Genomic DNA, 24,499 nt, shown 5'->3' with positions numbered 1-24,499 from the left:
CCCACATGCTTGCCTTCCCCATGCGGCGCCGCTGACTGAAGTCCCTGCTCTTCGTGAGGATTTTTGGCACCAGGTCCATGCAGCCAGCCGGGGATCTCACAACAGAGGTGTGGTTTCCCCGGCGAGCCTGCTGCCTTCCTTAAGCTCCCAGACGGAAAAGAAGCAGGTGGAAGCCCCACCAATCGCATCCAGCCAAGGTCCGGGATCTTCTTCCCCTGGCACTTTGTCCCGCAGGCTTTTCTCCTGAGCCACGGAGATAAAGGGCTTGAGGCAGCCACTGAGGAAGGGGCTTCCATCCCTCAGGGCCTTGCTGGTGGAGCCCCGAGCGGCAGGGCGTGGGAGTCCCTTTATGTCACTGTGCGGAGGCCAGAAGGACCCGGATATGTATCCTTGCAGGTTCTGGCACAGTTCTGGAACAGCAATTTTGCTCATATTTTTCTTTTTTTAGATTTTTACTTATTTATTTACTTGAGTGGGAGGGAGACCAAGAGAAAGAGAGAGATAGAGAGAGAGAGAGAGCATGTGCACGAGCGATGGGGAGGGGCGGAGGGAGAGGGAGAAGCAGACTCCCCGCTGAGCTGGGAGCCCAACGTGGGGCTCAATCCCATGACCCCGAGATCCTGACCTGAGCGCAAGGCAGATGCTTCACCGACTGAGTCCCCCAGGCTCCCCGAGTGAGTATTTCTTGGCCACTTGCTATGTGTTAGGCTCTGTTCTAACCACTTTACAGGAACTATCACATTCAGTCCTCTCAACACTTTATGGGGTGAGCTCTATCATTACCCTTACTTTGTAGATGATGAGACTGAGGCCCAGAGAGGCTAGATAACTCACTCCAGGTCACACAGCTAGTGTGTGGCAGAGCCAAGAGCCAATCCCAGGCCATTGGACTCCAGAGCCCACATTTGTCACCATAAATGTATCAGCAGCCTATTGTTGTGACGATGCCGTGTAACAAATAAGCACGAAGCTCCAGTGGTTACAACAATCAGCATTTTTTGCTCATACATCTGGAGTGATGAGTGAGGCAGCTCTGTTTTCTTGGCTGTGCTTGCTCACATGCTCTGGGCATTGGCTGCTGGCCGGCTTGGACATTGCCCTCACCCTAATGGGAACTAGTGGGCTGAAGGGTGAGGTGGGACACTCATATAATCAGAAAACAAATGTCACTGTGCCTGGAGAGTCAGCTGATTAGGAGACGTATAGGAAAGACCTGGTCCAAGAGAGTCACTCTGGGTGGGCATCCTGTAGGATGAGGCTTGCCTACAGAGAGACAGGAGAAACTCCCAGCTGGACAAGGTTAGAAGGTGGAGCCAGGGAGAGCAGGGGAAGAGGATGGAGGAGCTAATTTCTCAGCACCTTGGCCTTTTGGGGGCTCCCTACGTACCATGCCCCATGCTCTCGAGGCCTTCTGCATTCCCTCTACCTCCCTCTCTCCCCAGCAGCCACTATGGGGAAGGAGAATGTGGAGGGGGTTGGAGAAGGAGGCCCCAAGCACCCTGGTGAAACCTGATGGAGGGAGGAGAGGGGGCAGCAGGGCAGGACAGGGGAGGGAAGGGGGAGCAGGCCCTGCAGCTGGAACCTGCTAATTCCCCCAAGACGCAAGCTCTCAGAGGGCGGAGGCTCTGTTCCTTGGGCTGTGCCTGGCCCCATCAGTTGGAGATGTGAGAGCTAATTCTCCAGTTGGGTCCCTCAAAACAGCCTCTGGAATAGATGGAACCACAGCAAATAGGCCAAATCTGACCCATCGCTTGTTTTTGTAGCTAAGATTTTATTGGAACACAGCCATGCTCGTGCACTACATGTTGTCTACACTCATCAACAGCAGAAGCGAGTAGTTGTGACAGAGACCACGTGGCCTGTAGTGTTTAAAATTGCTTCCACCCAGCTCTTTACAGAAAACCCTGTGGCCTGCTCTAGGACGCGAGCTCCGCGAGGGTGGGGATCTTGGTCTGTTTTAGTCACTGATCTGTCCCTGGCGCCCAGAACAGTGCCTGGCACGCGGTGGGTGCTTGATCAATGTGTCCTGAACACATGTTGCCCCCTTGCCTGCCCAGCTCCCTCATTTCACAGGTGAGGAAACAGAACTTGAAGAGGTCAAGGTGAACAGCCTTAGTCTTCCAGCCGGTCAGCAGCGAGCCAGCCCTGACCCAGGTCTCCTGGCCCACATCTCATATCTCCTTCTAGAATATTCCCTCAAAGGTTCTAAAGCTTCCCTCCCCATTGACTGAGCGATCGCCTTTGAAGTTTCCCTCTTTGGTGTTTTACAGGAGGTGCCCAGTGGGTGCACATCCTCTGGGGCTGTTGGGGGGTGGGGGGGATATTAGGGACCCCCGGGTTCCTGGGGAGTGAGGCTGGAGCAGTGATGGGTCCCTGAGCTTGCCTGTGGTATGTCCAGAAGACCGTGGGGTGCACTCAGGTGGGAGACCCTGAGGCCCGGGCTGTAATTTGTCTCTCTTCCAGCCCTGCTTAGGGCGGCCGCTCATATGACTTGGGAACGGAGTAAACGACTTGTCACCAACTCACAAAACGAGAAACCAATTAGTTTTTCCCAGAGCTAGAAGCAGACAGAAGTCCAGGAGGCATCAAGCCTGCAGCCAGCCTTAGCCCTGGGGGAACTTGCATGGAGGGGGCAGGGGAAGCAGCTGGATAATGTCGCCCAGGTTTATCTGGGTGGAAGACAGTCATTTGTCACACAGGTGCCATGCAAGCCAGGGACCCTCCTCGGTCCTCTCAATGGCAGAGTCTGCAGGTTGAAATGCATGCAGGTGTGTCTTGTGCTGCATTAGCTCCAGGGCCTTCGGTGCCGTGAATCCTTCACCTGTGTCAATTCAGAACCATCTCTTTCCTTTATTTTTTTAAATTTTTATTTATTTATGATAGTCACAGAGAGAGAGAGAGAGAGAGAGAGAGAGGCAGAGACACAGGCAGAGGGAGAAGCAGGCCCCATGCACTGGGAGCCCGATGTGGGATTCGATCCCAGGTCTCCAGGATCGTGCCCTGGGCCAAAGGGAGGCGCTAAACCGCTGCGCCACCCAGGGATCCCAGAACCATCTCTTTCCTGAGCCGGCCTATTGTCCTTGATGTCCCCAGCTCTTCCAATGAAGCTCCTGGTCCAGGAGCAAACGGGCTATAAATTAACATGTCAGGGTGTGAGAGGAATGGTTGTTTCAGGCACCTGTGAGGCCTGGATACCCTACGGGGGGGCGGGGAGTCTCGTGGAATGGGGGTGACTGCAGCCTCTGACGGGCTGTGACATCATTTGCAGGTGGGGGAGGCTGCATAATGCTGATGGGACTCAGTAACAGGTCAAGAGAATACCTGGGGCATGTGGGGCACCCCGAAGGACTACTTGGGCACTCACCCAGGCTTTGGAGTCACTATCAGTCCCTTCCTAGAGGAGAAAGGAGAATCCAGACCACCTAGATCATGTGTCGAGGGGTGGGATGCAAGTCTTGGTGAGGACTTCCCGGAGGAGGAGTATCAGGAAGCTCATGGGCAGAGGTCACCGCGGGCTCCCTTCTGCTGAGGCTCAGCCCTGGACAAAAGGTCGTCTCTCAGCCTGGAAGCTTCCCCAAGTCCAGAGTCTGCACCTGTGCATACAGAACTCTGTCTCCCACATCAGACTGGGAGTCCCATTAGAGTCAGAGCTGTGTTTGCACCATCCGTCTGACAAATCCCCCGGACTGGGGAGGACATATGTGTCATCAGACCAGCAGCCCCCAGAGGGCAGGTGCTGAGTCTCCCCGGCCAAGGATGCATCTCCCCCATCACGTAGCAGCAAGGAGAGCCCCCCCGCCCCTTGCTCTCTGCTGAGCATCCCAGGCCCTCACCTCCCTGCAGGGCCACAGGACCATTGAGAAAGCGTAGGGGCCTCCAAGAAGGCAAGGACAGCCAAGGAGTTAGCAGCTGTTGTTTCCCACGTGACCTGAAGCTCATCCCCTCCCCTCTCTGGAGCTCAGTCTCCCCCATGCACTCACAAGAGGCTTCCCAGCATTCCAGAAGCATACTTCTGGCTCTGTGAACTCCTGCCACTCGCCACGTCCTCGTCCTCCTCCGGAGGAAGCCTGCTTGCAGCACCCGCCCCCCACCCTCCACCTTCATGCGGCTCCCTCCTCCAGGACTCTGGCTCCCAGGCTGAGCCTGGCTGCATCTTTTCTCGTGCTGGCTGGCGGCAGCCTCATTTCCCACCTCTTTGTGCTCCAAGCCTTCCTGGTGGCTGAATTACCAGCCCTGCAGGGAACCCAAATCAAGAGGCTCCAAGCCCTATCTGTCCCCTCACCTGCCCAAAGCTTGGGGAAGTGGCTTCTTTGAAGCCCTCAATTTAATCAAGAGAGAAAACAATCCTGAGAAAGTCCACTCGCTCAGCGAGGTCTCTCGATTTTCCTTCTTCCCCAGCTTCAGATATTCTAGGAAGGGTGGGAAGAGGATTGGGGTTGGGTACCTGGATGATTCACGTCCCCCAAGATTCTACTAACAATGGGCACCTGCTTGATCCCTCTCCGGGGCGGCTAGGTGCTCCAGGGGGCCCTTTGTGTCATCACTCAGGTCGAGGCACACCAGCACGGAGCTGGCACCTAGTAGGTGTTTTACTTCCCCACGGAGGGGGCCTGAAGCAGGCGCCCTTGGGCTACTCAGGGCCCACCGCTAACCAGAGACCAGATTTACGGTCAGGAGCAGGGAGCGTACAGGTCAGCTGTTCTGGGAACAGGTGCCCGGCTAGGTGGGAACAGGCTTCCTGCCCTCTGGGCACACTCCCCCCGCCCCCCCCCAGAGGCGTGAGCTCCCATCTCCTACATATCAGTGTCTATGAGCGCTTTTTAAAAGGAAAAAGAAAAAAAACCCAACTGCCCAAACTGGTGCTATCGAAGCTGCCAATCACCGCTCTCCCCTCTTGGGCTGCGTGTGTAATTTGATGCACTGGTAGCATTTCTGCAAATTACACATCATTCTCCCCACCAAAGCCGCACCTTTGACTGCTGTAATATTTACCTGACCGTGCAAGTAATTTTCAGGCCTCACTTAGTGGGCCGGTGAGGCATGGCAAAAAGCAGGCATGGAGTCGACTTCTGACAGCAGGCCCAAGGGAAGCTAAAATGTGGTGAGGAGGGGTCCTGGCTGTGTAGCCCGGCTCAGAGACACCGCTTCTGGGCCCACTTCACAGTTAGAGACAGAGGACGGGCTTTCGGGGCTCTGTACCAAGTAGCCTCTAACTGTCGTTTACATGCCTCCGTGACGGGGAGCTCACCAGCCCCTGTCCACACACCGTTCCATCTCCGTGCCTCTGACAGCTAGAAAGGGCTGGCTTGACATTGATGGCATCTGTCGCCTGGTAACTTCAACTCATCAGTGTTCCTTCTGCTTCATGAGTGACATAGAATCAGGCCCTTGCTCGGCGGAAGAGGAGGGCCTCCCAAGAGGCTGGCAGGTGAGGCCGCAAACGGAGGCCACTGTGGATGCACCACCAGGGCCCGAGTGACAGGTCGGGCAGTGCCGTTCCCCTTCCCGCCCCAGCTCCAGGCCCAGTTCCTCCACATCTTGGCTGGGTGACCTTGGGACAGTCACTTCACCTCTCGAGGCCTTGGTTTCCCTGTCTGTAATGTGGGAACTTCAAGGTAACTGGAAGATCTGGTGAGCAAGTGACATAAGGTGCTTCCCACGGTGCCCGGCCCTGGGTAAGCTCGCGGGACGCACCTCGTCTCTGCCCTTGTCATTACTGCTGTCGCGTCATTGCGACATCGATGCTGCTTGGCCCATCGCCCACATGACCCTGCCAGTTGGTTCTTGCATTTTCTGGCGTTGGAATGAGTGATTTGGAGGAAATTGGGTCCCCTGCTGGGGGCCTGGCTGCCTAGAGCAGGGAGGGGCTTTCTGAGTCTTGCTGACTGGACAACTGAGACATTTTAATCCCAAGTGACCTGAGGTCTGAAGATCCTCCTGGACCTTCTTCATTTGGTCTTTAGAACCTCCTCAGGGGCTCCTGGGAGGCTCATTTGGGCTCCTTGCCCCAGGGTGGGGGGGAGGGGGCGTCTGCTCCTCCCTCTCCCTCTGTCCCTCCCTTCTGCTCATGCTCTCTCTCTCTCTCAAATAAATAAATAAAATCTTAAAATAAACACCCCCCCCCAAAAAAAAAAATTCTTGAATGACAGGGAAATGCAACAGAACAACAAAAGGAATAGATCAGGGGCCTGGCTTCCATGCTCAGATGAGAACTCTCTGCTCCATGACTGAGGAGCCTCCGGCCGGGTCTCCAGCCCCACCCCGCCAAGCCCTGCAATCTCTTCTCCACCAGCAGCCAAAGGGATCTTTTATTTTATTTTATTTTTTTAAGATTTTATTTATTTATTCGTGAGAGACACACACACACAGAGAGGCAGAGACACAGGCAGAGGGAGAAGCAGGCTCCATGCAGGGATCCCGACGTGGGACTCGATCCCGGGTCTCCAGGATCAGGCCCTGGGCTGAAGGCGGCACTAAACCGCTGAGCCACCCAGGCTGCCCAGAGGGATCTTTTAGATTTGTAAATCAGGTCAGATCACCCCCCTGCCTAAGGTCCTCCCATGTCTTTCCATTGCAACAAAAATACAGTTCTTCCAATTTGCAAGGCCTTCCGTGACCTGGCCTCAGGTAGCACTCGGAACCGCAGGTCGGCCGCTCTCCACCTTGCTCGCTCCACTTCCACCCTCCAGTTGCCTTTCTCTCCCCTCATAACCGGCTTGATCTGTCTCAGGGCCTTTGCAGTTGCTCTGACCCCGGCGTGGCGTCCTCCTCTTCCTGACCTCTCCGAAGCCGAGTCTCTCTTATCATTCAGGTTTTTTGAGAGAAGCCCCCCTGGACTCTCCAGACACCCCCCCACCCCCCCGGCCAGGGCAAGGAGAGCCTTCTGTCCCGTGACGCTCTGGTTTGTTTGCTCAAAACCAACTTGCTCTTTGGATTTTCTAACGTCCGTGTGCATGACTGGGCTCTCAGAACCATGCGTGCTCACTGAGAACAGGGGCCACGTCTCCCACAGAAGTGCTTGGCACAGAGTGGTAACTATTGGCCACATCCTCATCTCACCCTCCCTCCATCCTGGGAAACAGGAGCAGTAGCCCCACTTTATAGGCAGGAAGACCGAGGCTCACAGACATTAAATGATCTAAGTCCCTCAATGAGTCTGGGCTCAAGCTGGGGTTTGGACACAAAATTCTCTGACTCCAAAGCCTACTCTTTTTTTTTTTCTTTTTTTCTTTCTTTTTTTTTCTCTTTTAATCACCCAGCCAGTGAAATCCATGCTCTCTGGGGACAAGAAAACAAAACACAACCAGATCTATAATGAAAAGCAAATGGGATTTTTTTTTTGATGTAATAACATCAAGTGCTCATTCAACACCAGGTAAAGATTTTTTTTTTAATATACTGGGTGATTTTTATTGGACAGTTTCCTTGTAATAAGACCCAACACCAGAGTTCAATTTTCTTTCCCTCGGAGGAAATAACCCAGCCCTCCTACTGACCCAGTGGGGAGAGGGACTATCTGGACACCCTCCTTGGGACCCGAAAAAGCAGGTGCCCGTGTTGCTCTCCTGGCTCTGTCAGGAAACCCAGTGCCTAAGGCCGACTCCTGGGTGTGATGAAAATGGGGCTGCCTGAGAGTCTGGATCCCACCTCTGTCACTAGTCTGCTGCTGTGTGTGTTTTAGGGCAAGTTGCCCAGCCTGTCTGGTAAAGACATTTTCTAGGTTCATCCCAGAGATGATTCAAGGGCTTAAGCCGTCCAACTCTAAGGACAAAATTGTGAGCATGTGGCCGTGCATTTGGGTATTGGTTCACTCATTTTGCTACTACATTATTATGCTAAGATTGGGGATATAGGGCATTGAACAAATTGGCCGCAGCCTTGCGCTCCTGCTGCATCTACCCTAGGACTCCCCAGCTATTGACTACAAAGCTCCACCAAAGGCTGCCACCATGCTTCCTTGCTCACCACTGTAACCCCAGGGCTTAGCATAGAGCTCGCTTTTTAGCTCAGGCTCAGGAAATAAATATGCACAGTTGCTGGTGGAGATGGGGGCGGGAGGGCTTGCCGAACTCTCTCCCTGAAGATGTTAGGGAAAACTTTTGAGCTGAGTCAGAAAGAATGAGCCAGAATGAGACAGGAGGACAAGGAGAGGAGGGACTTACAATCCAGGCCAGGGGGTGGCTACCTATGGCCCACAGGCCAAATCCAGCCCGTCATCTGTTTTTACAGATAAAATTTTGTTGGAACATAGCCACGTCCATTCATCTGTTGGTAGTTTGTCTATGGCCACTCTTGTGCCGTGAGTACAAAGCTGATTGAGTGTGACAGAGACTGGAGAGCCTGAAAATTCTAGAATATTTACAAGCACAGAAGATTGGCTAAACAGGGGGTCCCGGGCTAGGTAAAGGAATTGGCCCAAGGGAAGGCCCAGAAACCCCTTGCTTGCTCAGAAATAGGATTGCCTACCCAATGTGCATGGCCTGGTGTGAAAAGAAATCGTGGAGTCCCTCCCTCAAAAATGACTTCAAATTTCAGGAAGGCAGCGACAGAGCAGTCAACCATGTGTGCACGTCAATGGGGTGCTGCGGAGCTACACCCCTCCACCCCCATGGAACACCCGAAGACTATCCTGGGAGGGGTTCTGGGAAAAATCTCAACCCTGGGGCTCTATGTCTTGGTTCTGAGTCTCCAAGCCCCCAGCCCAGGGGGTGGAGGACCTGCCTAGCTTCATCGGCTCTCCTGCATCGCCCTTTCGCAGGGCCTGGCTATGATGAAACAGCAGAGATGGGCCTGCCTCTGTCTCCCCGGTGGGGGGCCCCGTGGGGATCAGATGTAAGGCAGGGAAGAGACATGACGGTTTATGGGCATCTTTCTGATGGTGCTGCTTCAGCATGTTGATCAGGAACCGTCGGATGAGGGGAGCAGTGGGGAAAGGGACCCTGCTCTACTCAGCCGGGGACAGCCAGACAAGGAACAGCATCTAATGGAAACCGCCAAGTTCAGTGGCCACTCGGGCTCAGCCCCCTGGGGCCCTACACTAAGGTCCATGCCCTCTGTCCCTCTGTGGACATCTTCCTGGTCTCACCTCATCTTTCTCTGTCCCCTTCTGTACCGGGAGGCAGACCTGGGCCAGCGGCATCACTGGGCCTCCTTGCCCACCAGCTTCCAGTTGCATTTAGGCAGCCGGGAGGCACCTGCGGGCGATGGGAGGGCAGGGTCTTCACGCAGCTCTTCTGGGGCAGATCCGGGTCCCTCCACCTAAGCTTGTGCTTGGGGGGGGGGGTGCTCCTGCTTCAGCTGCTGTTCTCTTATGCGAGTGAAACTCCCACTCCTTTGTACCTTTCCCTCTGCTCCTTAGAGAAGCAATATCTCCCACTGACCCCCACCCCGGGGCCACCCAGGGGCCACCCAGGCCTTGTTGGGATCCCCGCCCTGTCCCCTTTGTGCACGCGCCATCTGTTTCCTGCCGGACCCTGCCCGACACGATCTCTCCCCACCACCCACTGGGGCTCCAGTCAAATAGAGGCTTTCGTGCCCAGATGGAGCCTGGACCGGCACTTCCTGTGCAGGTGGGTGCTCACACCGGGCTCCCCCTCTGCAGGAGGCTGAACAAGCAGCTCTGGGGATCGCTGCAGACACACCATCCCAAATCACAGCAGCTCAAGAACAACAACTGCTTTATTGTATTGTGCAATTACACGGGCCAGGAATTCAAGCAGGGCTCGGCTGGGCCGTTCTAATGCTTCAAAGGCGTCAGCTGGGGGCACGGGGTAGTATGCAGTTGGTCGCGGTCTGGTCTGGAAGGGTCCAGGCGGCTTCACCCATGTGCGCGGCATGTGGAGCACGGCTGGAAGGCTTGGTCCGGCAAGGTCCCGTCCCTGTCCACGTGCAGGACTGTAGCCAGGGACAGAAGTGGATGCTCCCAGCCTCCTCAGGCGTGGACGTGGAAACCAGAACACTTTCACCACTTTTGCATATTCCTTGGGCAAAGACCATCCCTGGCTTCAACGGGAGGGAGCCCAGATGCCCGTGTCTCTCCATGGGGGTGTCCAAGGAGTGGCTCCATCTCCAACCCCCCTCCTCCAATTATCATCACCTTCATCATTTGATTAGAGCTGGGCTCACAAAGCCATTGTCTGGGGCCAAATGTGCCCTGTTGATTGCATCGGTGTGATACACACGGGGAGGGGGGGCTTATTTTTTAATGAAATGGCTTTCGGGGCACCTGGGTGGCTCAGTGGGTTAAACGTCTGACCTTGGCTCAGCTCATGATCGCGGGCTTCTGGGATCGAGCCTTGAGTCAGGGCTCCCTGCTCTGCTTCTCCCTCTGCCCCTCTCCCCACTCGAGTTTCTCGAGTTCTCTCTCTCTCTCAAATAAATAGATAAACTATTTTTTTAAAAAAGAAATGGCTTTGGGCATGCACAGCCTCTCCATCCCAACACTGGCTCCCCACATCCTGTGTCTGCCAGAGGCTCACACTCTGGGGCCCTTGACCTCATGCTCCCAGTAAGGTGGGTGGAGGGGACAAGTTTGCTCTGATGGGCTCATGCACTGGGACACAGACACACCCAAATAGTCAAGGCTTTTCTACAACTCAGCTCTCCCAACCTTGTTTCTGGAAGGGAATGCTGGTCCAGCACATGTGGGCACCTTAGCTGAAGGTCCCCAAGATGGGGCCAGCATGGTGTTGGGAAAGAACCCTATGTTCTTGTCACCACACTGCCTTTGTGACCCTGAAAAGACCACCTGGCCTCCTGGGGCTGCTGCTCCTGCCTCATGCAGGACAAAGGAAAGAGCGTGGCTTAGAGTCACTCCAAGTCTGGACGGGTTTTGGACAGGTCTCTTTGTTACTCTGGCCTCTGCTGCCCCCTCTGAAAAATGGGGTCACAATAAGCACCCCACAGGGCTGTTGAGTGGTTGGCATGCGTTGACAGGCACAGAGCACCGAGTCCCATGCACTCTGACCTGCTGTGCCTGCTTGGAGCTGTCAGAGTCCAAGACCCCCGCCCCCAGGCTGGGGTCACTCCCCTCGGGGTCTAGCACAGGGCCTGACACATAGTAGGTTCTCGGGAAACACTTATTGAATTGAACCGACCTTTTGGTCAACAAAGCACCCATGGAATAAACACAAATGTCCACCAACAAACCAGGTTACAAGGATGCCCTTAGCCGCTGCGTGCATGGAGAGCCAAACTGGGAACTGTGTAGGTGTCTCCTAGCAAGAGGACACAGACGGTGTTGTCTTCTTCCAGTGAAAGATGACTTGGTGATAAAAAGGAATGGACTGTGAGGACACACAGTAACACCAGTGGATCTCAGAAGTATGCTGGGAGCCCAGAGCTTTCACTAAAAACCATGCTCGGTACGATCCCACGTCTATGAAACTCTAGAACCGGAAAACATGGCATGAGAAAAATGGAAAAATTGGAATAACGGTTGCCTCCGGGGACAACGATCAACTAGGATGGGAAGAAGGAAGTTTCTGGAATGATGGTGATGTCTTCCATTGTGAGAGGGATTCGGGTTACGCAGATGTGTGTGTGTGTGTGTCGCCGTTGAGATTGGTGCAGTTCATAGAACACAAATTCAAACTCTCACAAAAGAGAACGTAAATAACTACGGAGCCCTAAGTGGTGATCTGTGTGCTGAAGCATTTCGGGGCGGAGGGTACAGGCGCCTGCAAATTGGGAGTGCCTCAAAGGAGCACAGGCAGGTGGACGGGGAGGGATGAGGAGAAGGGGGCCGTCTGTGACACAGCGAGCATGGCCTAGGCAGCAGGGGTGTTGGTTTTTGTTTTTTTTTTAAAGATTTTATTTTTTTATTCATAATAGACATAGAGAGAGAGAGGCAGAGACACAGGCAGAGGGAGAAGCAGGCTCCATGCCGGAAGCCCGATGCAGGACTCGATCCCGGGTCTCTAGGATCGTGCCCTGGGCCAAAGGGAGGCTCTAAACCGCTGAGCCACCCAGGGATCCCCCGGGTGTTGGTCTTTAATCCTTTACAGTGTCCTGTATGTTCGAAAATGTTCACCATCAAATATTGGGGGAATAAAACATGAAGCGATGGGACAGAGCCAGGGAGGAGGGCACCAGTGACTTAGGGAAGGTCACTCAGTCTTCCACAAACGTGAAGACTGGTTGTCGGGAAGGTGATCGTCAGCTGTAAAGGTGCAGTAGAAAGAGGATTGCAGTTGCCAAACGGGGTCAGGACTGGGGGCCCCCTGGCAAACCCACCGGCTTCCCCGAGCCCCTGGAGCCCGGGCTGTAAACTGCAGGCAGTGCCACCGGGGCCTCTCTCGGGGACCAGATGAGGAGCCAGGAGCACTGAACAACGAAAACTTCCTAGAGAGCTGGTGGAAAGCAACCTGACGCTTCCTGAGCAAGCCTGACCCTGCTCCTCAGTGGAACATCAGCTTAAATCCGGCGTCCTGAAAACGGGCCTCCCGGGCCACCCTGCACACCGCGGCCCCCACCCCCTGCACCCGTCACACTCGCTCCTTTAATTGTCATCCGGACTCGTATCCCAATCTGCTACGTGCCTCCATCCCGCCCGAGTGCAGATTCCAGCAGAGAGGGACTTCGTGCTGTTGGCGCTGTCCTCTGCCCCTAAGACAGCCTCAAGCCCGCAGTAGGGACACAACGTGCCTTGGCTGAAGGAGGGGACAGGGGAACACTGCCGGCTAAGCCTGCCTGCAGAATTCCGCTGGCCCCAGCTGGCCTGCTGCTAGCACCACCTGCACAGCAGAGCGGGAAGCGGGTCTAGAGGTCAGCCGTCTACACCCCATTAACAGATGAGGAAACGGAGGCTGAGAGGGAATGCGAATTTGCAGCACCCACGGCGGGTCAGCGGCTGAGCAGAGACCGGCCCGGGCTCCTGGCAGCAGGCGGAGGGACAGGCCCCCGCTAATCACGGTGGGCAGGATAGGCCAGCCTGCAGGGAGGGTCGGCCGGCGCGCTCCGGCCCTCGCTGAGCAGGTGGGCAGGCTGGCACCGGCGGCTGGTGATGCCAATGCAGGCCTGGGGGGTCGGCGGCACCTGTAGGGCGCTGAGGACCTCCCCCCCCAAGGACCAGCAGCCCTGCCCACCTGCCCTGGTCGGTCACCCGAGCCCGAGCAGGCGCCCATCCCCGCCACCGGCCCACGGGTGTGCTCGCTGGCACCTGGCCCCGGAGGTGACAGGGGCTCCGAGTTCTGAGCGTAGCTCCTGAGGGACGTCACGGGGTGTCGCCGGCAGGATTCGGGAGGGGCCCGAGCCTCCCACATGGATACCCAGACGTGGGGATCAGACTGGACTCGGCCGCGCCCCCACCCCAACACACACCTGCCCCCCCCCCCCCCCGCCCTGGGCTCGTGGGACCCAAAGGTCAAGTTGCAACTCTGGAAAGGGGCCTGGGAAGATGACGTCTTCTCTTTCTGCTGGTGGCCTCTTCCAAGTGCAGACCCGCTCGCCCCTGGATCTGTTGTCCGCCCTGCAGCCTGGCAGGGGAACAGCCTGGCGTTCCCACCAGGGGGGCTTTCTGGCCCTGGCAGGAGCCATCCCTCCCCTGCTGGAAGCTTTCCAGGGTTCCCTATCTCCCTCCCACAAAATCATCGCAATAATAATGTTTACTATGTAACATCCCCCATGCTAAGCATTTTACAACTAACAAGCTAACGCGTAATTATCGTATTGACCACACGCTAACCGCTTTTTCAGGCATTTTACCGGGGAGAATTGAGCTCACTCTCCAGCCACCGATGAGGCGGCACTAAGGTTTATCCCCATTTTATAAGAGAAAACTGAGGCAGGGAGATGAGAAATGACTTGGGTGAGATTTGGACCTGGGGGCTTGACCTCCAGCACCAACCCCAGATCCCATGTGTGTGAAGCACCACCCGCCCCAATCCGGCCTCCCCGCCAGGCTCCCCGAGTCCCTGCACCCCCACCACGTCCCCCTTAACCCACGCTGCGCTCTCTCGCTCACTCTTTGCCTGCACCTCATCCTCCAGGTGCCTTTGCAGGGCTGTCTCCTGGGCTCCAGGGTCCTGCTTCTCTCCCCTGCCCTGCAGGCTCCCCCACCCGCCAAGGCACAGCTCACTGCACGCCAGGCAGCCGTGGTGGGGCGAGCGCAGGTGGCTGGTGTTTGTGTTTCTCTCTGCGATGCCCCTGCCGGCCCTTATCTGTGAGCTCCTCGAGGGCCAGACCCGGGTCCGATGCCACCCACTGTCCACAGGCCTGACCCGCAGGAGGTGCTGAATGAACAAACAGATGAATGAACAAACGAGGAGCTGAAGACCAAGGGCAGGGAGGGAGGAGTGGCCTTCGGGGAGAGAGAAATGGGGCGAAATCCCTCTTCCCTCTTCCGTCCCAGCACCACCGTCCAGAACGCGGCAGAGGAGGGCGTTAGTTGTGCTGGGAAAGAGACCATCCGCATGATCCCGGAGCCCATCTCTAATGCTCGGGCTCATTGTCAGGAGGCAGCAGGGAGCAGGATATGACACCCTGACAAGAAGGTCACCGGTGCCACAGCTGCACAGCACTCAGTGGGGACCCTTGCTTTCTGGGGTCTGGATTCCAAGCAACAAAGGCGTGTGGTGCAAAGAGGAGGTTCTTCAAAGCCAAGGGCCTGGCTCCTCTGGCCCTGGCACCTGCACCCTGGGTGACCCTGGACATGCCCCTCTCCTCGGTGGACCTCAGGTTAGCCCTTCTGTAAAGTAAGAGGTCCAGATGGGTCAGTCGGGGTCCCTCCTGCTCCCCAGGCCCCATGGGTCTGGCGGTTGGCAGCCGCCTGTGAAAGCTGCAAAGTGGCCCTAGTTGGGGGAGGTACCAGGGGTTAGGGCAGAGTGTCCCTCCTGTGGTCCCCAGCCCCTGCATCCAACTGGCTCAATGGAGCTTTTTTTTTAAAAAACAAAACAAAAAAAAAAACAACAACAAAAGGGAAAATCCAGACTCCACCCAGGACTCCCTGAATTTCAACCTCGAGGGTGACTCTCAAAGAAATGGACATTTTCAAACCCTACTCCCACCCAGTCAAGTGATTCTGCTGCGCATAGAAGTCTGAGCTCCTAGCATGTACCCGGGTCCTCCCTGCCTCCCTCGCTTCTTGGCTGCTAGCCCCACAGCGTGGGTTTGGGGTGCATAGGAGATGCGGAGTGAGCAGCCTGTGTTACTGGCGGAGTTTGGGGGGCTCAGGTGGTCGGGCTCTGACCTGTGGCTTTGGTCTCACAGGGCTGGGAGACCACACGGGGCCAGGGTTGGCGTGAGGGTGTCTCCCGGCCCGGCATTTCTCAGCAACATACCCACCGCACCCACGTGCCCTCGCTGACATCCTCCAGCCCCCTGGGCCAGGGCAGGGAACAGGGTGTGTGGACTGGCCTTATGCGGTGGGTGCAGGCATCGTTCATGCACACACGAGTGCACACACCCCATGAATCCACGAACTGACACACACCCCTGAGCCAGAACACAGTCTCTCTTACACCCCCACAAGCCCACACATTTAGAACCACAGCACACAGGGCAGCCCGGGTGGCTCAGCGGTTTAGCGCCTGCCTTCGGCCCAGGGCATGATCCTGGAGTCCCAGGATCGGGTCCCACGTCGGGCTCCCTGCATGGAGCCTGCTTCTCCCTCTGCCTGTGTCTCTGCCTCCCTCTCCTCTCTGTGTGTTCTCATGAATAAATAAATAAAATCTTAAAAAAAAAAAAAAAAAAGAACTACAGCAAATATTCTCACCAGTACTTTGCTTTACACACACATGCACGCATGCACACCCATCCTTACATGCAGCCCAGAAGCATGTGGATTCATATACTCCCCCTTGCTGACACACGTATACACCTACAACCTCTGGACCACAAGCTTTCTTGTTCACATGGGTGCTCACCCTCATGAGCTGGCCTCCGAGGCCCCAGGCAGCCCTGTCCTCACACTAGCTACACACACACACTCACACGTGCATATGCACCTGCCCACAGAGCCAGCAGCCGCTCTCCCGCCTGCCATGCTCACTGGCCCTCCGAGCCCCCAGCCCGCCCCACTCCCTTCCTGAGCTGCTGTCTGCCATCGCACGGTAACCAGATGAGACAGAGCAATTTATGACACCAGCTGTCTCTGTCAAAACCGGAGCTGCCACACACATGGGGGAAGCCAATTACCCCGAGCCCGGCCCTGCCAGAAGCCTGGGCTCACAAGGGGGCTGGAGCAGGGCGGCATCTGGCCATCCAGAGACGTAGGTGGCACCGGCCTCGGGGATGTCCCTCCCTTCTGTCCTTGGGGACCCCAGTGTCCTCCTCCCCCTGCCTCAGGGGAGCCTGCCCTCCCCTCTCTGGGGCTGCTTCTCTGGCCCAGGAGCTACAAGAGCAGACTCGACGTGGAGAGTGGGTGGGCAGGGGTCTGGGGCAGGGGGGGAAGAGTGGTCCCAAGTCACCATGGCAACCAAGAAGCCTGGCGCCCTGTGCCCCTGCCCTACAAGGCAGCCCATGGGGAGGCTGCTTCCCTGGCCCCTCTTTCCTTCCCCTTTTGTCTTCTCCCTCCTCCCTGAGCAGATGGCCTCTTGCCCTGTGCCCCTGCCCTCCTTTCTCTCCGCCCAAGACGCCCCTCCCTTCCATGCACCCCCCCCCACCCCCGACTCAGCACTTCATCCCATTCTGCTGTCCGGATCACTTCCCCTCTGGACCCAGGTTCGAATCTCCACTCCTCTGCTTACCAGCCGGGCAGCCTGGGCTAGGGGCAGCCCCTTCCCTGACCCCAGTTTTTGTGCCTAACGAAACGCTGCTCATTCCTATAAAAACATTGGCCCAGAGTCCCCTGGGTGCTAGACGGTCGGGGCTCTGGGAGTCAGGGGTGCGGCACAGAGCGGGATGAAGGCCAAGCCGCCTGCGCTCAGGCTCCGCAGAGGAATCAGAAAACACCCCGCTGCAGAAATGTAAGTGAGGTGGTCACGTTTCTTCGCCGTCACATGTGCTGTGTTCACGGCTCTGCTCCCGAATCAAGCGCAGTTCAGCAAAGAGCTCAGTCGATAAAGGAATGCTCCGGTGCGCGACGGCTTGAGCTCTACTCTTGACTTGACCTAAGTGAGCCCGTTAGGAATGCTAGTTGACCTGCTGCCCTCTTTGCATGTGTTGCTGAGTGGGGCAGGAAGGGACTTCTAGGCGATGGTTTCACGGCAGAAGTTTCTGGAATGCTCAGCACCTACCACAGTGCCGGGAACAGAGCAGTCAGTCCACATGCTATGGGGCTATGGGGTGCGTTCACAGATATTCCTTCCTGTGAGTGTTTCCAACAACTCTGGGGCACAGGTTCAGGTAACATCCCTCATTTTGCAGATGAGGAAACGGGCTCAGGCCAGGCAGCGACCGCGACCCCCGCAGACCCAAGACCGGAGACTCTCGCTGGGCGCAGCATGCCAGCCGGTGCTGGGCACACTTGCGTTGGCCAATTAAATGTCCCTCCTGCCCCCAACAGCCACCCTGCAGGGCTGGCATGGCTCGTGCTCATCGTGGTGGCGGTGCTGCCTAGAAGCTGCCCGCGCGGGGATTTGAACCCGGGCCACCCAGCTCCAAGAGCCCAGGCGCCGTTCCTTCTCCCGTGTCTAATCAGTTCATTAACACCCTCCTTGCACGGCCCCCTCCTCGCTGCCCAGCCCCAGAGACCTCAGCTGCTCCATTTCCAGGAGAGCAAATTCCTTCCCGGCTGGAGAGGAGCCGGGCTAATGTAGGCAGCCAATTTAAACAGCTCGGGCGAATACACCAGCGGTTTTCACTCCCCGCCACTATTACACTTTCCAGCCGCGGCGGGATTGGCCCATAAGTGGGATATCAAGTTTATTACAGCTATTTCCAACCTGTAATTGGTTTTGTGGAACACAAAGAGAAGGAGGTTGGGGGTGGAGGAGGTGATCTCCCCCCCTTCTCTCTCTCCCTCTCTCTTCCGGATGATGGCACCCAGGGACGCTGGTGAGGACGCCGAGTTTGGAGGCATTTGTTTTTCAAATGAAAAACCCCGGCCGGCCTGCGGGCCATGCTGCTGGCTGGACTAGGTCCATTTGCCACGCTTTGGTGGCTCCGCTTGAAAATCACCCCCAGACCCCAGCCCGGCTGAGGCCAGATTTGCTGGGGGTGGAGGGGTGGGGGGCAGGCAGGGCGCTGGGGCAGGGTCTGGGCAGCTGCTGAGCCCCCGTGAGCAAGGCCAGAGCGGGAGTAGCTGTGGTCTCCGGGGCTGGCTGTTCTAGAATCAGAGCACTTGGGCATTCAGAGTAGAAATGGTCCTCAGAGGTCACCCTGCCCCGAGTCTCCTTGTTGAGCACCTAGGGAAACTGAGGCTCAGAGAGGGGGGCGTGGGGGAGCCAGCCCGTGGCATACAGAACCCGGGCTCTGTGTCCTCCATCCCTTCCAGGCAGCACAGCTGATCATTCTGGGAAATTGTGGCTGAGACGCAGTCGGGGTGGGGGAAGGCCGCTTATTCTTGAGCACCTACTGTGCGCCCCCGGCCTTCCCCGGAGTCTGCCCCCCCGACCAACCAACCACCCTGCTTTGTACCCAAGTGAAACAAATAATAGCCATCAATATGCATCGAATTCTTTCTTATAATTACCCGAGTTCATGTTTGCCAACGGTGCGTGGCCCGCTGCAAGCACCCAGGATCGCTGGCTGTGGCTCTTCCTACCACCAGGTGCCAGGCGAGCCCCTGGGGGTGCTGTGGGTGCGGTCGTGTGTGCGCCGCGTCCTCACACGAGGGCCTTCCAGGGAGGTTCGGGTGCTCCCATGTGGCCGGTGAGGAGGTGGAGGCACGGAGACGTCTCCAAGGTCACACAGCTTTAAGCCACAAGTGGCAAAGCTGGCCCCCGAGTGTCTAGGGCCGCGTGACCCCCACGCCTCTGCGCTTTGCCATGTCCTCAACCCCAGAATGGATCCCCCACCCGTCTCTTTTCAACCGATCTGTGCTGAGGGCTCAGCCCCACCACTTCCGGCCCTCGTGACCTGGGCAGTTCACCTGCCTCTCTCTCTCTCTCTCTCTCTCTCTCTCTCTCTCTCTCTCTCGGCCTCGGTGTCTTTATCTGCAAGATGCACAGATCTCCTGGGCAGGTCCTGTTGGGCACACACCGTGTGCCGGGCCCCGTGCCAGGCGCTGGGAGGCGATTCCTACAGCGCGTGGCCCTGAGAACCCAGACAACATAACGGACACCGTGTACACCGTCAAGCCAGGCACACGCCGGTTAGGACTTGGATTCTTCGGCACAAGCGCGTGCGCAGCGTCCTCTCTCTGGCCTGGGTGTGCCCTTTGCATGCACGGGGATGCCTTCCTGTAGTGGTGGAGCTTGGAGAAACTGAGGCTCAGGTGCCTGCCGATCCCTCCCGGATGGTGGCTGCGGAGATGGTCGAGGCACCCTCCCGGCTGGACCAGGCCGCTCCTCCCGGGGAGCCGCAGTCAGGTCGGGGTGTGGACGCAGTGGGCTGTCCTGGGGCAGAAGTGTCTTCCTAGCTCTTCATGGTATCCCAGTGCCCGGCACGTGGTAAGGACCCAACTCCATTCATTTATTCACTCATTCGTTTATTCATTCATTCATTCATTCATTCATTCAACAAATATTGAGTGAGGTCCATGTGCCAGGCTCTGCGGACAGAGCAATGAACAGGACAAAGACCTTGCCCCCGTAGAGTTTATGTTCGAGGAGTAGCTCACATTCAAGGACCTATTTATGGAGTCCGTAGAAATCTGTTGCATAAGTCAATGAACTCCGTCTGAGACGGAGACCCCACACCTTGGGCCTCGGCTTTCCAGGACAGCATCTCAGCCGCTCCCGGCAGCCTTGCTGTCCTCTGCCGGCCGCGACCCCATGGTCTCAGGCCACTATGGCACCAGGGGAGCATCTTAGAGCCCCAGGGACCAGCCTGCTTCTAGGAACTGGCCCAGAGCATCCTGCAGCTCCCTCCCCGGGCTGCTCTAATGACTGCTAGCCAGACCGCAGGCCCCCCACCCCCGGTCTCTGCTCCCACTCCCCCACCAGCCCTCCAGTCCTTGCTCGCCAGGTGGGTCCCCTTCTTTCATTTATGGACATTCTGCATCCTCGGACTTTCCAGTAAGAATCATTCTGCTCCCCAGCCCCAGTCCTGGAGGGTGGCAAGGGCCCCAGAAGAAGGGATGGCCGAGAAAACATGTTAATATGCATAGAAATAGCTGTCAGTGCTGAGCGCTTACCACACATCGGTGCTGTTACAAACCTCCTCTCATTTAATCCTCTCGAGAGGTTCAGAGGTACCGCATTATCCCATTTTACAGACGAGGAAGTGGAGGCTTGGAGATGTGACGTGCACAGAGTTAGTAACAGAATCAAGAATTCTACTGGGGGTGGATGACATCAGTCTTGGGGCTTGCTCCAGAGTCTCCCAGAGGCGGGGAGCACCGGCCTGGGACTAAGCCCTCTGAGAGGGGCCCACCTCCACCTGGAGGCCTTCTGTGACCACCCCTCCCCCCAGAAGAATCCTTGGCTCCTCCATGGGCATCAGATCGCACTTGGCAAATATCTGTCGCTTCAGCCGTGCTCTCCCAGGCTCTGGTCTCAGTGACCTGTGGGCCATGCCTCCCCAGCAGGCTGTGAGTAAGCTGGCTCGGGATCGGCTGCAACCGCGTGTCTGAAACTTGGTTCTTCCTCTCCCCAGGGGTCTGGAGCCTCTCTCTGCAGGTCTGAGGCCTGCAGCAGTGTTTCTAGAATTAGAGAGACGGTGTCCCTCGCCATGCCTGCTGTCCCACAGCCTGCGATAACCCCTGTCCCCAACCCAGTCTCATCTGGTGCTGCCACCACCAAGAACCATAGAATAACCTCCTTGCAAATAGCCACTCGCCCAATGGTCTGGGACCTGAGGGTGTGTTCCAAGGCCCTTCCCGGAGCCGGGCCTTCCCTGAGGCCGAGGGAGGGAGGGCAGCGAGCCAGCTGCAGGGCTGTCACAGCTGGGGACAGAAGCACCTGTCTTGGGCTGCCTGAGGCCACTTTAAGGGGAAGGAGTGATTTACTTCGAAGCTGACAGGGAGGCCCCAGACGCAGCCCCAGGAAAAAGATGTAAATAAAACCAAAGGAAAACTAGGTGCGTCCTTGAAACTCCCCTGTCCCTCGGCCCCAAAACAGTGATTTACGGCTGAGATCATTCTTCAGTGCTTTATCTGGGGTGTGTGGGTATGTGTGGACGTGTGGGGTGCAGGTGTATTTTCCTAGTAATAAAATCCTCCATCCCGGCGAATAAATTTGAAGAGACAGTTTTACTGACAGATTTTTTTTTTCCTCCTTTGTATAATAAAAAAAATGGAGTGAAATTTGAGATTGGGACGATAAGGGCTGCCGCATTTTAGGAGAAGATAAAAAAGCAGTACCTGAAGGAGGCAAGGCCGCAAGTCACAGGGCAGGACACCTTCCGCTTTTATGACTTGGGGAGAAAATTCTTCAAGCCTCCGCAGGGCTCCCCCAGCTGGAGGGATGGAGGAGAAGGGGCGCTGAGAGCGGCTGCACCTGCTCTGTCCGTCTCAGCCCCCGGGGGCCCCGCCCAGCGGGTGGGGGGCGGCCCCGCCACAGGAGCCAGAGCCACGCCAGGAGCCCCCGCGTGTGCCCTCAGCTGAATCTCCCCTCCAAGCCACGGTTTCTTCATCTGCAAAGTGGACAAGCTGTGGTCCATTCCACTCGCTTCCCCGGGGGTACTGTGGGTCTGCACAAAGCGATGGCGCATTTCTCATCTGGGGCCAGATCATTCCCGGGGGTCATCCTGTGCATCGTAGAGTGGTTATGGCGTCCCTGCTCTGTCACTAGATGCCTGGACCGAGCCGCCCTCCCACCAAGGCCGTGACACCCCAGGATGGCTCCACTCCTTGCCGACTGGCCCAGGCAGTGGGTCAAAGCATCCCTCCCGCCACCACCGCTGAGGGCCCTGCTTGGCTCCTCTTCTTCCCTCATCCCCCAGTGTCGGGGTCCCCTCTTTGGGAAGCCGGTGCTGCTGAGAGCACACAGCCACACAGGGAAAAACAAGTGAAGAGTGTGAGCTGGAGATCAACCCAGGGGAGTCAGAGGGGCGTGAGCTTGGTGAGGAGTAAGGAGAAACCGTGCAGTGGGGAGTCCCACTGCTGATCCCCCCTTCGGGGTCCTGGAGCTTATCACCACTCTAACCCAGCCTGTGGGGCTCCCTGGGCTGCCCCCGAACCCCTGGGACTCTCAAGGGCCTCCTTACTCCTTATGAGCTTGCAGATCATGGCGGGGGTTGAGGCCGGGGGTGGTGGTGACACATACTGACGTGGGCCGTGCCTGGTATACAGCTGGCACTCGATAAATGCCAGCTGCATTACACTGAGCCCGTGTCCCCTAAACCAGCGACAACGCCACGTAGGCCAGACAGATGTGGTGCCAGTCAGCTTGGGTCCAGAGGTGCCCGGAGGGGCCCAGCCGCGCCCAGGCCTGTGGTCTTCTCGGGAAGGCTGCAGATCCAAGCAGCTTTCCGCATCCCCCCCCCAGCCCCTCGGAGGAAGCCTCCCGGCCGCCGCCCTCCCAGCCGGCCCCCTGCCTCTGCCAGGCAGAGCCGCGGGGAGTTAATTCCACTTCTCCAGGCCCAGGCATGAGGCCTCCCCGGTCGCAGGCTGTTAGCGCGGAGCCCAGCTGAGCAGCGAGAGGCTGCAAGCTCCGGTCTATAATAGAGTTGCTGACGCAGGCGGAAAACTGTAGGGAAAACTGCAGCCGAGTAAACAGATAAATAATTGAAACAGTGACAACACATACCTTGCTGCTTTGTGGAGTAACACTTTCATTAGCTGGAGGCAGCGCGGCGAGGGGAGGCGGCGGCGGGCGGGGAGCGCGGGACGCTGGGGTCCGACGCCCAATCAGCCGAGAAGAGCCGGCAACCCGCGGCCTTTGTCTTCCTGCAGAGGCCCTACTGTCACCTCCCCAGGTCCTGACTTCTCTGGGCCTCCCTGCTGGCCTGTCCCCAGGGCTGTCCCCTTCCCTCCACCCCCAGGTCCGTAGGTTGGGTGCTCCCCAGGCTCCTGGAGGACCTGCTGCCTCCAGACGGGCCTCGCCCTAGGGCCTGAAGGAGCTTGGAAATACCATCCAAGGTGACCTTCCACCACGCTGCCTTCAGGGACCGTTGAGCTGCGTTGCCGACCAGGCCCTCCAGGCTCTGGCGCCCGTGCTTTCTCACCATTTCCTTTCTGCCGCCAGGGAACTCTGAACACCGGCTTCTTTCCCCACACATACTTGTTCTTTCCCACCACAGGGCCTTTGCTCCTGCTGTCTCCACCTACGGAGCACTCCCACCCTTTGCCAGAAGGCAACTTAGACCTCGCTTCCTCGAGGAAGCCCCCTGGGACTACCCTGCCTCTGCCTGCCTGGGCTCCCCTGCCATCCCATGCCTACCTACCCCTGACAGAATTTGCCAGAAATTCCTGCCCGAGAGAAGAGCCAGCTCTGCCCCTTCCTGGCCCAGGACCTCGGGAAGTCACTCCAGAGCCTCGGTTTACACCTCAGTGCAGCAGGGATGACCCGGGAGGGCTCCGGTGATGGCAGTGACATGTCCCCTAGAGGCCTCTCCCAGGGCACCGGGGTGTCGGGCGGCTGAGCGCCCCCCTGTAGCTGCCTCTGTGCTCTGTTGTAGGTGACGGACGGCGGGACCATCAAGCAGAAGATCTTTACCTTCGATGCCATGTTCTCCACCAACTACTCGCACATGGAGAACTACCGCAAGCGAGAGGACCTGGTCTATCAGTCCACCGTGAGGTGAGGCGCCGGCGGCCGCGGCCACTTCCCCAGCCCGTTCCCGCCTGCCCTGCGATGCCTGGGGGTCCCCGGGCCACCCTCCACGGGCTTGGAAGGCAGGGCGGGGGCGGTGCTGCAGAAGGGCACCCCGTGCTTCGAGGGGCGCCCCACACACACAAAGAAGGGCAGGGAGGGGTCAAGTCCGACGCCTGCCGCATGCAGCAGACCCTCCGCAGTGGCCTCCCCAGCCCCCTCCTCCACCAGTCCTTGCACGGTGGGTCTTCCAAACCCACTTTCCAGGTGGGGACACTGAGGTCCAGAGAGGGTGAGCAGTATGCCCAAAGTCCTGCCGCCAGGAGGGACGGAGCTGGGGACGAGAGCCAGTCCTGCCTGGCTCCGAAGCCCACACAACACGCTCCTCTGTCCCCCAGAGCCCTCCGCCCCAGCCAGGAAAACAGACCCTAAACAACAGGACCCCAGGACAGAAGGGGCAGCAGGACAGGAGGGAAGCACCCTCGGGGATGGAGATACTCATATTTTCCACTTCTAGCCTTTTTCTAGAAGACTTTAAGGTGGCAGATCCCAATCCATGCCCTGCCATGTTCTAGGTGTGAGGGTACCGTGGCCCCGCACCCTACTCGTGTCCTCTCTGAAGGGCCCCGGCCCTGTGTGCACTTGCCATGCCCCCCTCCCTGAGGTGCCCCCACAAACTCCCCATCAGTCTTCAGGGCCCGGCCCCAGCAGGCCTTCCTGTGGCTTTCCTTCTTTACGCTCCCCTGCACCCTAGCAGAACGACT

At 57.5% G+C, this 24,499-nt stretch overlaps 1 protein-coding gene across 2 annotated transcripts in view; it reads left to right on the top strand.

The window, feature by feature from the left end:
* IGSF21 (immunoglobin superfamily member 21) overlaps nucleotides 1–24,499 on the top strand; it is a 238,182-nt gene that overhangs the window by 137,496 nt on the left and 76,187 nt on the right. For both annotated transcript variants that reach the window (XM_041765187.1, XM_041765188.1), the window contains exon 3: nucleotides 23,602–23,723. In XM_041765187.1, the coding sequence (XP_041621121.1) occupies nucleotides 23,602–23,723 (122 nt within the window). The remainder of the gene's footprint in view (nucleotides 1–23,601; nucleotides 23,724–24,499) is intronic.

This window comes from Vulpes lagopus, chromosome 8 (genome assembly GCF_018345385.1).
Source record: "Vulpes lagopus strain Blue_001 chromosome 8, ASM1834538v1, whole genome shotgun sequence".
Taxonomy (NCBI): Eukaryota; Metazoa; Chordata; class Mammalia; order Carnivora; family Canidae; genus Vulpes; species Vulpes lagopus.
The sequence above is the reverse complement of the archived record's forward strand: the minus strand, read 5'-3'. Positions and strand labels throughout refer to the sequence as shown.